Below are 12,986 nucleotides of genomic sequence, written 5' to 3'. Positions count from 1 at the left end.
CCTAAAGTGCCTGGTATATATAGTGCTTCAGACATAGTGTTTGAAAGTTAGGTTAGTTAACCGGAAAATAACCGGAAAATAACTGGACCTAACCGCAACACTAACCTAACCGTGGTTAGGGTTAGTTGATTTCGAAAATGGAATAACCGGTTATTTTGCAGTTAACTAACCGTTAAATAACTGGCTATAATCGGTTATAACCAGCCCTATTATACACCTTCAAAACACACTTGAGAACGTCGAAAACACTTAAAATTTGACTAAGTTACAGTCAAATCTCTAAAATATCACTCAAATGTGTAGACTTTCAAGGATAATTGCATAAATATGTCAATTCTTCACCAATTTTAGCGTTCTTGGGCTCGTTTTAAAGTTGGGCTCGTTTTAAAGCTAGAATATGCAGAAATAATATCTATCAAGATACATATGAGCATATTTGCCTTGTTATAACTGATTCTTTATTTTTCAGTCCTAACTGGTTAGTAACTGCAAATAACCGACCGTAACTGGTTAGTTGCGGTCCGGTTAGGTTATTTTAGGTTTCGGGACAAAGGCTAACCAGTCTCGGTCTCGGTTAGAGCCCCTGGGCACCCAATAACCAGACCTAACCGGACTTTTGAACACTATTCAGACACGACAGATGCTCTTTTGCTTTCCCATTTCACCTCCCCCCCAATCTATGTATGACTGTAAACTTAAGTAGTGTACCACACCAATTATAAATGAGTTTGGCATAGTATAACTTAAGAATGGGCATGTGAATAGCCAATAATAGCCCTAAGAAACATGTAATGGGTGCTGGATAGACACCATGAGGCTATATTGTATCTCGGTGAGTTCTGTACCGTTTTCCACCAAATCAGTGTTGATTACCAGCTATTTGCTGTCGATTTTAGGGCCTGAAGAGACGAGAGGCATCTGCCATCATATTTTTGAAAGATCTGTCATGCTAAGTTTCAGCAGGAGGGTGTACTCTATCTTCATGAGTTCTCCATCATTCTCCTTTGTTAAAGGCTCGTTTACAATGTATTCTAGTGTCGTTTGAAGGTCCCAAAAAGATGAGAGGTTTGTGTGTCTGCATTCCGGAGATATGTTGCATTTTTTGTTTGGGGGGGCAAGTACACTAGGTTGGTCAAATTTCCATCGTTTCTTATGATCTAAGGCTCGTTTACAATCTACTATAGTGTCGTTTGAAGGTCCCGAAAAGACGAGAGGTTTGCGTGTCCACACTCTCAAGATATTCCACATTTTCTGGTTTTGGGGGGGTTAAGCTCTATCTCGGTCAATTCTTTACCTTTTTTTATCGTTGAGGGCTCGTTTACAACGTATTCTAGTGTCGTTTGAAGGTCCCAAAGAGACGAGAGGTTTGCGTGTCCACGCTCTCAAGATATTCCACATTTTCTGGTTTTGGGGGGGGTTAAGCTGTATCTTGGTCAGCTTTCCACCTTTTTTCATCATTGAAGGCTCGTTTACATTGTATTTTAGTCACATTGGAAGGTCCTGAAGATATGACATCCATATTTCTATGCTATCTCACATCCTCCCCCATTTTTTGCGAATTTATATTTATATTTAAAACCCTAGGGTTTCTATTATAGTTCTATGCTCAAAATATATATTATATTGTGTATCTATCAGGTAGACAGCATCTAATTTACCCAGATTTATGGTCACATCACTTTAAAAATTATGTGCCGGCTTGAGCAAGCTTTGAGTCAGCTAAAAGCTGAGCTGAGCCACTTAAGGAAATTTAGCTGGCTTACATCAGCTGGCTCTCGGCTAGCCGAGCCGCGGCAACACTAGTTTGCGGTGGATGGGTGTTCCAAAGTGACCTTGGCATCCAGCAAGGGTTCAAGAGACTAGAATGCTTCCTCAGCGCTTCCAGACATCAGGGAAGAAAGGCTTGAGTTGGTTGCAAATACCTGAGAGGTATGAATTGACAGAATCAGGTTTGATATGTGTTGACATGTATACAATGAAGAAGCTGAAGGTTTCTTCAGTTGGTTCTATGGGGAGATTGTGGATTTGCAGAAAGTAAGATATGAATTGAGTGCGGAGGTGTAGGTAAGGTGAGTTGAATTGTTGATAGCAAGCCCCAAAGCAATAGACTGCTTGTGCACAAGACAGTCTAATGACCACAGCTCTCAATGAGGTTGACGAGAGCTGCACAAGATGTTGATCATTTTAGGATGGCCCCCAGCTGAACTCGAGGGGGCTGAATTGGGTTGTTGACGTGAGACATGGTAAATGAATGTGGGAGCAAAAGATATGGAAAATTAAGATGGACAGTCAGGGCCCTTGTGTCCGGATTTTGTACATTTGTTACAAACGTGAAGTTGGCGACACTGAGTAGTCTCAAGCACGCATAACCCCTCATTCCAACAGTTGCATGGTTCTGGTATCTTCTTTCAAGAAGTTGCATTGGGTTTGATATTGGTGGTGAGAGATGCCTGTTGAATGATGGCAGCACCAATCGAGTCCATGTGAGTTGATCTGAGGTCTGAGAATTTGTTGAGATCTGTGAGCTCCAAGTCACGACGAGTGCCAATGCAATGCCATACAGCTTTGTCAAAAAGGATAACACGATCATGGAAATGTGCATCAGTGGCAGTGAAGAGTCCAATGATATACTCAGCATATTCTGCCAGCTCTCCAGCTCTGTGTGAGAAAGCGGTTGATGTTGCTCACAATGCCCTATTCCACATGATGCTCCATTCCACAGCTGTTGAAACTGTCTTTGTCGGGTTGACTGTTCCAAAACGTATTTCGAGATCTCCAATCTCCTCCACTTGCTCATCTTTGTTGGACATCGAGTAATAACCACTGAGCACAGCATCAAGATTGACAGCTCTCCCTGCAAGGATGTTGGTCCACTCCAAGTCTGGGAATTCAGAACAGGTTGGAGAGTTGACAAGAGAGTGTTTTGTCCCTTTTGGATCAATTGCATAGAGCTTGAGAAGTTCAAGTGTACTTGTGAGTGATGGTGATAAAGTGACACGATGAATGAAGTCAGATATAATCCAGGGATATTGAGATTCATCTGGTTTTGAATGCTGGTTAGGTGTTTGATCTTCATCAGGGTTCCCTCTTTCAGCATGAGTGTCAGGTGGGGTTTCAGATTGTCATCAACGACTGCCGCTATGCTGAGCTTGTTCGAGGTGGTGTTGATGATTCTCAATGATAGTGAGATAGCGAGCGAAGGCTTCTTCGACAGTTGAAGCAAAAGAATTATCATTGTCTGGAATCCCATGAAGTAGGTGTGTGTAGATTCTGGACAATGCAGTTGCTTTAGAGATTCGTGATGATCTAAACTCCTTGAGGACGGAGTTGCACGAAGCAAGGATGGTGTTCGCAGCTGGGAAATTCCCAGGCAAGCTTGGATTGTCCTCTTCACTGTTGTCCTGTCCAGGGTTTGGATTTTGAGATGGATGTTGTCCTTCTTGATGTAGTTCTTGATCTCCTTGACTTTGATTAGGACCTTGCTCATCATTCCCAAGAGCTGACTGAGTGCCAGTGGGGTCAGAAGGAATAGGAGTGTTAAGAGTGTCATTGCTGGTAGACATAGGATAAGTGAAGACTGGTCTGATGCAACCATAGGTTGATAAGTCAGCGCAAACAAAGGTGACATGATAGGATGTATCCCGAGTGAGGAAAGAGGGAGGAATAAAGAGACAAGACTTGCAACACATCTAAATACCCCTTGCAGAATTGGATTGCTGGTCTCCGAGGTGAGACCAGGGCATCTCAGGGAGAGAGGAGATGTTGTTTTGTCCCCAGGCACCCATGCACCTTGTCATCTCAGGGAGAGGAGATGCGGTTTCATCCCCAGGCACCTGTGCGCCTCGATTAGACTATAGTAAAATAATTTTAAACTCAATTCGCAGAACATTCCAGGCTCAATTCCGGAATGCCCAAATTCCACTGGAATGGTAAGGCACCAGAATGAAAAAAAATAGCAGGCCTCCCTGCCAAATTTCATTCCACCGGAATCTACCAGAATGACTGGATTCCTGCAGGAATCAGGGGGGCACTGATAAGACCTCGTATGAGTGGGGTATGGTATGGGTTTTGTGCTCATATACCTCCCAAGAATGGGTACCTTTGAGGTACCCTTAAATCAAAAAATTCATATACCTCATAGGTACCCTAAAATAGGTGACTGAAGTGAACAGGCTCCAATCATTGTCTGCTTTATAGCTTAGTTGCACAATGCAGATGTTTTTGCAGATTGTTCAAACTAGTTTAACTACAAGTGCAACTTCTTCAAGCTGAGCTTGCAATTAAATTTCTTATATGGATTGAATTCACATACTTAATAATACATATGCACTGGCTCAAACTTGACTTCAAGATCAGAATATATCATCTGCAGCAGAAGGCAGCAGAGATGTTTTATTTTTGATGGGAAGACCTTTCGCCGTTGATCTGCCATCTTCTGGAAATCACTGGTCATGCTTTGTCATGGAGGACTCTGAAGGCTGTGACCTGTGGATCTGACACCTCTTGACTCTTCAACTCATCTATACACTAAACAATAATATTCAATCACTATAACTAACAGATTTTTATTCACAGAAATACACCACTGCACAGACAACAAACTCTAACAGTAGGGCTCCAGCTACAAAGAGGTGCCATTGAGCAGCATGAATTTGCTTACTACTAAGGCAACTGTACTACAAACTATACCCACAAACTCATGCAATTGATTGTCCTTTACCATTAAAAACATTAAAAAAACATAGATCCACAGAAAACAGATACTACTAGGCAGGGTACCACACTGACTCCATTCCATTTCAATACACTGACTTATAGTTATTGTTAAAAAGAGGTCTTTCTTTTTGTTTTGTGGAACAGTGATGTGAAATAGGAGTTGGAATATTTGAATGATAAAAAAAAGATTAAGTTCACAATGCTATAGGGTGGTATCCTCAGCAAATAGTACTTCATCTACACCTCAATAGGCAGAAATTGAAATGGAATATATAGAGATTTTGCTTCTTCTGAATATATAGATAGCTCAATCATAGAGATGTTGGATAAATCATAGGTATAGATGTTGTATCAACGACTAAGAGGAATGGTGATGGTGAATAAGAAGGGATAGAGGAGATAAATACACATACAAAACTTTATATTTCACAAAAGAATAAGCTCATCACAATTTGGATAGCTCTGAGTCTTTCTATAGATTGAAGATGAATAGTGAGCACAGTGACAGTAAGAAAAAGTGCTTACCCTCTAAAAATAGAATTTTATAAGAACAAAGATTCTAAGATAATAGAAAATGGATATCACTTGCCCACTATATATAAAATAAGTGATTGAGTTAAATAATGCAAGAAAATGCATACCTCCTAACAAAAAGGATGGTTAAAAGGGGAAAGCTGGAAATGAATCAAAGACTTACAAGCTACAAAACATGAGCATTCTTATATAACAGAAAATAAAAACATACAATCTGAGTCAAAAAGCATATATCAAGCAGATAGAGGTGATAGTAAATAGGCAACATACTTTCTATATATAAAAAAGGAAAAGGTGAGCAGTCATAAAATTGGTCTATTTGGTGCTGAAATTTTACTGACCTCCTTGAAAGTTGTTGATTGAGGATTAATTACTGATAAAGAACAATGATTGAATACATGTAGATTAAAAAATGAGGGCTAACAAATAAAACTTACAAGAGATAAAGGAGAGATCACATACTTTCTATAAAAGGAAAAAATGAGTGCAAGAAATAGGTGAGTAGAAATCATTGAGATAAGGATATAGGCAACGCACTGACTGAAAAGGAAATGTCAAAAATAGATTACTGGAAAAATATAGAGTAAAAAATGAATGACTTACATACTAACAAAGATAATGTGTGATAAGAGTAACTCATGGCCAAAAGGAAAGCAGCTCACCCCCTGAGAAAGAAGTACCAAAATATTGTTACCAGAATCAATCACAATAAAAGCCAAGCCAACTCACATGCTGAAACAAGATAGGCCAATGTCACCAAAAGAGTGCACATTAAAAACCAGGCCTACTCACCCACTAAAACAAGACAGGCCAGTGTTACCAGAAGGGTGCACATTAAAAAGTAGGCCAACTCACCTCCTGAAACAAGACAGGGCACTGTATCACCAGAAGAGTGCACATTAAAAACCAGGCCTACTCACATGCTGAAACAAGACAGGCCAGTGTCACCAGAGGACGGCACATTAGAAACCAGGCCAACTCACCTCCTGAAACAAGACAGGCCACTGTGTCACCAAAGAGTGCACATTAAAAACCAGGCCAACTCACCAGCTGAAACAAGACAGGCCACCATGTCACCAAGAAAGTGCACATTAAAAACCAGGCCAACTCACCCTCTGAAACAAGACAGGCCACGTGTGTCACCAGAAGAGTGCACATAAAAAACCAGGCCAACTCACCCTCTGAAACAAGACAGGGCAGTGTCACCAGAAGAGTGCACATTAAAAACGAGGCCAACTTACATGCTGAAACAAGTTACAGCACTGTGTCACCAGAAGAGTGCACATTAAAAACCAGGCCAACTCACATGCTGAAACAAGACAGGGCAGTGTCACTAGAAGAGTGCATATTGGAAACCAGGCCAACTCACCTCCTGAAACAAGACAGGCTACTGTGTCACCAAAGAGTGCACATTAAAAACCAGGCCAACTCACCAGCTAAAACAAGACAGGCCCACTGTGTCACAAAAGAGTGCACATTAAAAACCAGGCCAACTCACCAACTGAAACAAGACAGGCCACAGTGTGTCACAAGAAGAGTGCACAAAAAAAACCAGGCCAACTCACCTCTGAAACAAGACAGGGCAGTGTCACCAGAAGAGTGCACACTAAAAACCAGGCCAACTCACATGCTGAAACAAGACAGGCCAGTGTCACCAGAAGAGTGCATATTAGAAACCAGGCCAACTCACCTCCTGAAACAAGACAGGCCACTGTGTCACCAAAGAGTGCACATTAAAAACCAGGCCAACTCACCAGCTAAAACAAGACAGGGCCACTGTGTCACCAAAAATGCACATTAAAAACCAGGCCAACTCACCAGCTGAAACAAGACAGGGCACAGTTGTGTCACAAGAAGAGTGCACATTAAAAACCAGGCCAACTCACCCTCTGAAACAAGACAGGGCACGTGTCACCAGAAGAGTGCACATTAAAAACCAGGCCAACTCACATGCTGAAACAAGACAGGCACTGTGTCACCAGAAGAGTGCACACTAGAAACCAGGCTGACTCACATGCTGAAACAAGACAGGCCAATGTTACCAGAAGAGTGCATATTAGAAACCAGGCCAACTCACCTCCTGAAACATGACAGGCTACTGTGTCACCAAAGAGTGCACATTAAAAACCAGGCCAACTCACCAGCTAAAACAAGACAGGGCCATGTGTCACCAAAAAGTGCACATTAAAAACCAGGCCAACTCACCAACTGAAACAAGACAGGCCACAGTCTGTGTCACAAGAAGAGTGCACAAAAAAAACAGGCCAACTCACTCTCTGAAACAAGATAGGGCAGTGTCACCAGAAGAGTGCACACTAGAAACCAGGCCAACTCACATGCTGAAACAAGACATGGCACTGTGTCACCAGAAGAGTGCACATTAAAAACCAGGCCAACTCACCTCCTGAAACAAGACAGGCCACTGTGTCACCAGAAGAGTGCACATTAAAAACTAGGCCAACTCACCATCTGAAACAAGACAGGCCAGGCTGTGTCACCAGAAGAGTGCACATTAAAAACCAGGCCAACTCACCTCCTGAAACAAGACAGGCCAGTGTTACCAGAAGAGTGCACATTACAAACCAGGCCAACTCACCTCCTGAAACAAGACAGGCCACTGTGTCACCAAAGAGTGCACATTAAAAACCAGGCCAACTCACCATCTGAAACAAGATAGGCACACTGTGTCACCAAAGAGTGCACATTAAAAACTAGGCCAACTCACCCTCTGAAACAAAACAGGCCACGTGTGTCACCAGAAGAGTGCACATTAAAAACCAGGCCAACTTACCTCCTGAAACAAGACAGGCACTGTGTCACCAGAAGAGTGCACATTACAAACCAGGCCAACTCACCTCCTGAAACAAGACAGGCCACTGTGTCACCAGAAGAGTGCACATTAAATACCAGGCCAACTCACCTCCTGAAACAAGATAGGGCACTGTGTCACCAGAAGAGTGCACATTAAAAACAGGCCAACTCACCATCTGAAACAAAACAGGCCACAGTGTGTCACAAGAAGAGTGCACATTAAAAACCAGGCCAACTCACCCCCTGAAACAAGACAGGGCAGTGTTACCAGAAGAGTGCACATTACAAACCAGGCCAACTCACCTGCTGAAACAAGACAGGCCACTGTGTCACCAAAGAGTGCACATTAAAAACCAGGCCAACTCACCTCCTAAAACAAGACAGGGCACTGTGTCACCAGAAGAGTGCACATTAAAAACAGGCCAACTCACCTGCTGAAACAAGACAGGCCACATGCTGTCACCAGAAGAGTGCACATTAAAACCAGGCCAACTCACCTCCTAAACAAGACAGGGCACTGTGTCACCAGAAGAGTGCACATTAAAAGCAGGCCAACTCACCATCTGAAACAAGACAGGCCAGTGTCACCAGAAGAGTGCACATTAGAAACCAGGCCAACTCACCTCCTGAAACAAGACAGGGCACTGTGTTACCAGAAGAGTGCACATTAAAAACCAGGCCAACTCACATGCTGAAACAAGACAGGCCACTGTGTCACCAGAAGAGTGCACATTAAAAACCAGGCCAACTCACCTCCTAAAATAAGACAGGCCACTGTGTCACCAGAAGAGTGCACATTAAAATCAGGCCAACTCACCTGCTGAAACAAGACAGGCCACATGCCACTGTCACAAGAAGAGTGCACAAAAAAAACCAGGCCAACTTACCTCCTAAACAAGACAGGGCAGTGTCACCAGAAGAGTACACATTAGAAACCAGGCCAACTCACCATGCTGAAACAAGACATGGCACTGTGTCACCAGAAGAGTGCACATTAAAAACCAGGCTGACTCACCAGCTGAAACAAGACAGGCCACAGTCTGTGTTACCAGAAGAGTGCACAACAAAAACTAGGCCAACTCACTTTCTGTAAAATAATAGCCAGAGCATGTATCTTCAGAAGAGTCCATAGTAAAATAAATGCTAACCCACTGCCTAAAAAGATAATGGCAAGAGTATTTGTTTTAGAAATGTGCAAAGTAAAATGCAAGAAAACTTACTTCCTGAAATAAGTAAATGCACATCATAATCAACGAAACAGTGCACAAGAAGAAAAAAAGGCCAGAGAATGAGTCACCAGAAGAGATAATAGTCAATAGAGGGAACAACTTACAACCTAAGATATGGTAGGTTCAGAAGGTAATTGAGTCAGAACAAAACTATCTCAGAAATTTTACAATCACTTACCCACTAAAAGTTCTGTTATAGGCATACAAAAACAATCTGAGTACACTTTATATTACCATCTGAATTGGAAAACAAAAACATTAGTTGTGTAAGTAGCAGGATCAACAGCTAATACTTACTTCCTGACATAAATGGACAGCTGATGATAAGATGTGGAATATTATGCAGAATAATTGCGCACAAACTAATGAGAGCTATGAGAATATATAAAAACTTGCACAATTGGTAAACATACATTCTGCAAGAAAAAACAACAATAAGAATACCATTTCGTTTTGTTTGATAATTTCTTTTTATTCTTACTTTCTGTGGTTGATCAGCAGCAACAACATGTTGTTATGTATTGACTTACATTCTGCAAAACAGGTCAATATTTAGATACCTTTTTGTCATTATTACCACATACCTCCTATTCAGATCAAGGATTAACTTTTGATCAGCATTGTTCTCTTCTTACTTACTGTCTGTTGGAAGATCTTGTTAAATCAGTAAAGATATCCTAATTATGAACTCTTACTTCATAGAAACCAATAACTTGTATAAATAGCTTGGTCAAATTCTTTGTAGCAATTGACCCCTGCAATGTGACATATATGTTAAAAGTATGATAACCATCTAAGAATTGCCATGACTTACATGAAATAGATCCTTTCCATCTCTCACACAGCTTAAAATTCTGTTCTTCTCCATAATTCCAAGAGTCAGTATTGTGTTATACCATGTTTTACCCTGAAAAGTTAGTAAAACTTCAATGAGAGTTTCCAACAAGCTCATCATTGTTTCATCCACATATAATTGCCGCTTGTGAAATCCTAAAAGAACATGGTGTGGCCAATTAATGCAAGCATAGTTGGCCACATCACCCTCAAAAAAGTGGCTTGAAGGGTACTCTGCCAGATGCTTCAAACAGTGTATGGCAAGATGAAGGTGTTGCAGAGGAGGATCAATGCAATATTGCTCTGATCGTGATTTGTTGGACAGAAAATCCCAGAGAGAGGTGTGATAGAGCATAATGGGCTGATCATCATATCCCGGGATTCTGATAATCGACTGTACCCCCAATAGCGCATGAATAACCTCCTCATGCTGAAGATTGAGGAGGGAACTGAGAAAAGAGATGGATTGGTTGTCCACCAGAATCATGATTATTCCAAGAATCTGATGGAGATCTGCTGTCCCAGAAGCAGAGAAAAGAACTTGTTTATAAAGTGGATCCAGACCAGAGGCTTCAGATTCCAAAAGTTGTTGCAAAGCTTTGTGTGGCATGGGAGCTCCTCCCACATATTGGATCAATGTTGTGGCAAATGCAAATGAACTGCCAGCCTGATCTAGAAGTACAGCAAGGTCTTTGACAGATGGCCAGGGCTTTGATATCCTCTGCATCTTTCGAATATTCTGGTCATAAATGTGACCAAACTCCTTCTGAACATATACTTGTATATCCAGACAAGCATCATAAGTTGCCAAATCCAGATGGTATAAAACTGACTGGGCACCAGGAGCATTGAAGCTTTTATGAATATGTTCCTCCACCCTGCTGGTGAGAAGTACTTGGAAAGGAAGACGACTTTTTCCTGAAGATGCATTGATCAAAACATCAATGAAGGCCGCCATCTCAGCCTTGCCATCACATTCATCAAGAGCATCAATAACAAGAATCCTTCGCTTTGCAAAAAATGAAAGGGCTTTACTGCGAGAAAGGATTTCGAATGTGGTGGAATGAGCTGGAGCTATAATTAACTTCTGAAATTGACGAGCAAGAGAGACATAGGGCTCAAGCAAGTCAGGCTCATCGCGAAGAGCTGTCTCAAGTGATGGCTTTGCAGCAGGAATAGAAAGGGAGATCTGATGGGCAAGGGTAGGTATCAGGCGAGATATGTGGCTACGTTCACCAGCGCCACGAAGAAAGAAGAAGCTCCCTAGAAGGCGGCCCTTTGCGGCATAGTGCTCCGCAATGGTTTGAGCCACCGCTGACTTTCCATAGCCAGCTGGTCCGTTGAGCCAGCAGACAGGTGCTCGGTTGTCAGAATCATTGAGCCACTCCTTGATCTGAGTGATAACCTCTAGGCGGGTACCGGGATCACATCGAGCAACATGACCCGCGCGAGTATGGGTGGCGTTGCTGACAGGCCTAAGCAAGCCTGGAAGACCTAGATGCAATGAACCATTTGATAGTACTGGCGAATTCATACAAAACTTGACATACCTGCAGGAGGATGGGCCGGAGGGCCATAAAAAACGATGTCGCGGCCGGCGTTATTGACCTGTGCGCTTCCAGAGATGGTGGCTCCGATAGAGTTTGGCAGGAATGCGGCTGATGACGAAGGTTCCATGAGTGAAATGGCGTGTTGTAATATGAACGCTAGAAAAGTTGAAAGGGCTCAAGACGTCGATAGGTCGGGTCGTCGTGGTTGGTGAAAAGTCGGAGATGAATTGTGGGAATTCGTTGAACCACTCACGCAAAATCTCTGTCTCTATTGAACCTATGTCCGAGCCTCACTCATTAGCAGCCGTCCCATCCCCCTCGCACCTGCCACCTCTCTATCTTCTCGTCAATTTTTTTCTCTTTTCCCAACGCAAAGCATGCGAGAAGAAGGCGAAGTACCATCCAGAACTACACTTTACCCCTACTTGAAGACAAGAATGCTCCTCAAGGACACCTACACGCATCGTCGTCTCTAAATCCCTCGAAGCTACGCGCTCGACCATCCATCAGGCACTCTTAACGCCCGAAGACAACCTTGTCGCGCACCGTTCACCACAAAGCGTATCCGGCGTCCGACCAGCCTCAACATGCTCCTCCACTCTGGTACGTTTCCTCACGCGTGCATTTTCTGTTTCTTGAACTATAACAGGACACACCTCTCCCATATTGTGTGCCTCATTCTCACCCACCGATAACCTCCTCGCAACAGGGTCAGGAGGGCAACGTGCGTTTGTGGAACCTCAACACAGAGACTCCCTCACATGTTCTGTCAGGCTATAAATGGCGGATTTCATGTGTTGAGTAGGGAGCTATGGAGCGGAAGAAGTTGGCTAGTGGGGTACACGATGGACATGTGGGTCTCTTTCTTGACACGTCGTTGGATCCGTTGATTGACACTCGTCTTAGGTGAGGATATGGGATCCGAAAACGGGCAAACCGACCGGGGACGCGTTGAAAGGCCACATGAAATGGATAACCTTCTTGGGAACCTATTCACCTGTAAGTCGCCTGCTTGCCTTCCTAGTCAAACACTAGCTGAGTTGGATAAAGTAACGCTACTTCCCTCCGCCTCGCATTATCCTCCAAAGACGGCACCATCGCGTATGGTCCCTCCTAACTCGACGCGCAGAGCTCACCCTGGGCGGACACACCACCAGCGTGAACGTCGTTAAATGTGGTGGGGCTGACGTGCTCTATACCGCCAGCAGCGATCGAACGGTCAGAGTATGGGATACGAAACAAGGAAAACGAATGCACCCGCTCAAAGACCACGCTCGCTCTGAATACGAATTCCGTCCTATGTACGGATCCG

General features: G+C 43.1%; 2 protein-coding genes across 2 annotated transcripts; both read right to left on the bottom strand.

Annotated features, from left to right (window-relative positions):
* Positions 1-2,408: 2,408 nt before the first annotated feature.
* Positions 2,409-3,550, bottom strand: LACBIDRAFT_327129 (uncharacterized protein; the record flags this gene model as incomplete). Its single annotated transcript, XM_001880984.1, has 3 exons — positions 2,409-2,658; positions 2,689-2,951; positions 2,972-3,550. 3 exons carry the CDS (start codon positions 3,548-3,550, stop codon positions 2,409-2,411), a joined length of 1,092 nt encoding a protein of 363 aa, XP_001881019.1.
* Positions 3,551-5,616: 2,066 nt separating this feature from the next.
* On the bottom strand, positions 5,617-9,171 carry LACBIDRAFT_297475 (uncharacterized protein; the record flags this gene model as incomplete). The annotated part of the gene is made up of 50 exons (XM_001880983.1): positions 5,617-5,623; positions 5,713-5,715; positions 5,788-5,790; positions 5,854-5,856; positions 5,913-5,915; positions 5,980-5,982; positions 6,043-6,045; positions 6,106-6,108; positions 6,171-6,173; positions 6,234-6,254; positions 6,298-6,300; positions 6,363-6,365; positions 6,429-6,431; positions 6,492-6,494; positions 6,557-6,559; positions 6,620-6,640; positions 6,684-6,705; positions 6,749-6,751; positions 6,816-6,856; positions 6,941-6,961; positions 7,005-7,007; positions 7,069-7,071; positions 7,137-7,139; positions 7,201-7,243; positions 7,328-7,348; positions 7,392-7,394; positions 7,456-7,458; positions 7,524-7,607; positions 7,652-7,672; positions 7,717-7,739; positions 7,784-7,786; positions 7,847-7,867; positions 7,911-7,932; positions 7,976-7,978; positions 8,042-8,044; positions 8,106-8,126; positions 8,171-8,191; positions 8,235-8,237; positions 8,302-8,304; positions 8,365-8,385; positions 8,429-8,449; positions 8,493-8,517; positions 8,622-8,624; positions 8,685-8,770; positions 8,815-8,835; positions 8,879-8,881; positions 8,949-8,951; positions 9,011-9,014; positions 9,077-9,101; positions 9,146-9,171. 50 exons carry the CDS (start codon positions 9,169-9,171, stop codon positions 5,617-5,619), a joined length of 720 nt encoding a protein of 239 aa, XP_001881018.1.
* Positions 9,172-12,986: the final 3,815 nt, after the last annotated feature.

Source organism: Laccaria bicolor, genomic scaffold (genome assembly GCF_000143565.1).
Source record: "Laccaria bicolor S238N-H82 LACBIscaffold_12 genomic scaffold, whole genome shotgun sequence".
NCBI lineage: Eukaryota > Fungi > Basidiomycota > Agaricomycetes > Agaricales > Hydnangiaceae > Laccaria > Laccaria bicolor.
This window is presented reverse-complemented; position numbering and strand designations above follow the sequence as displayed.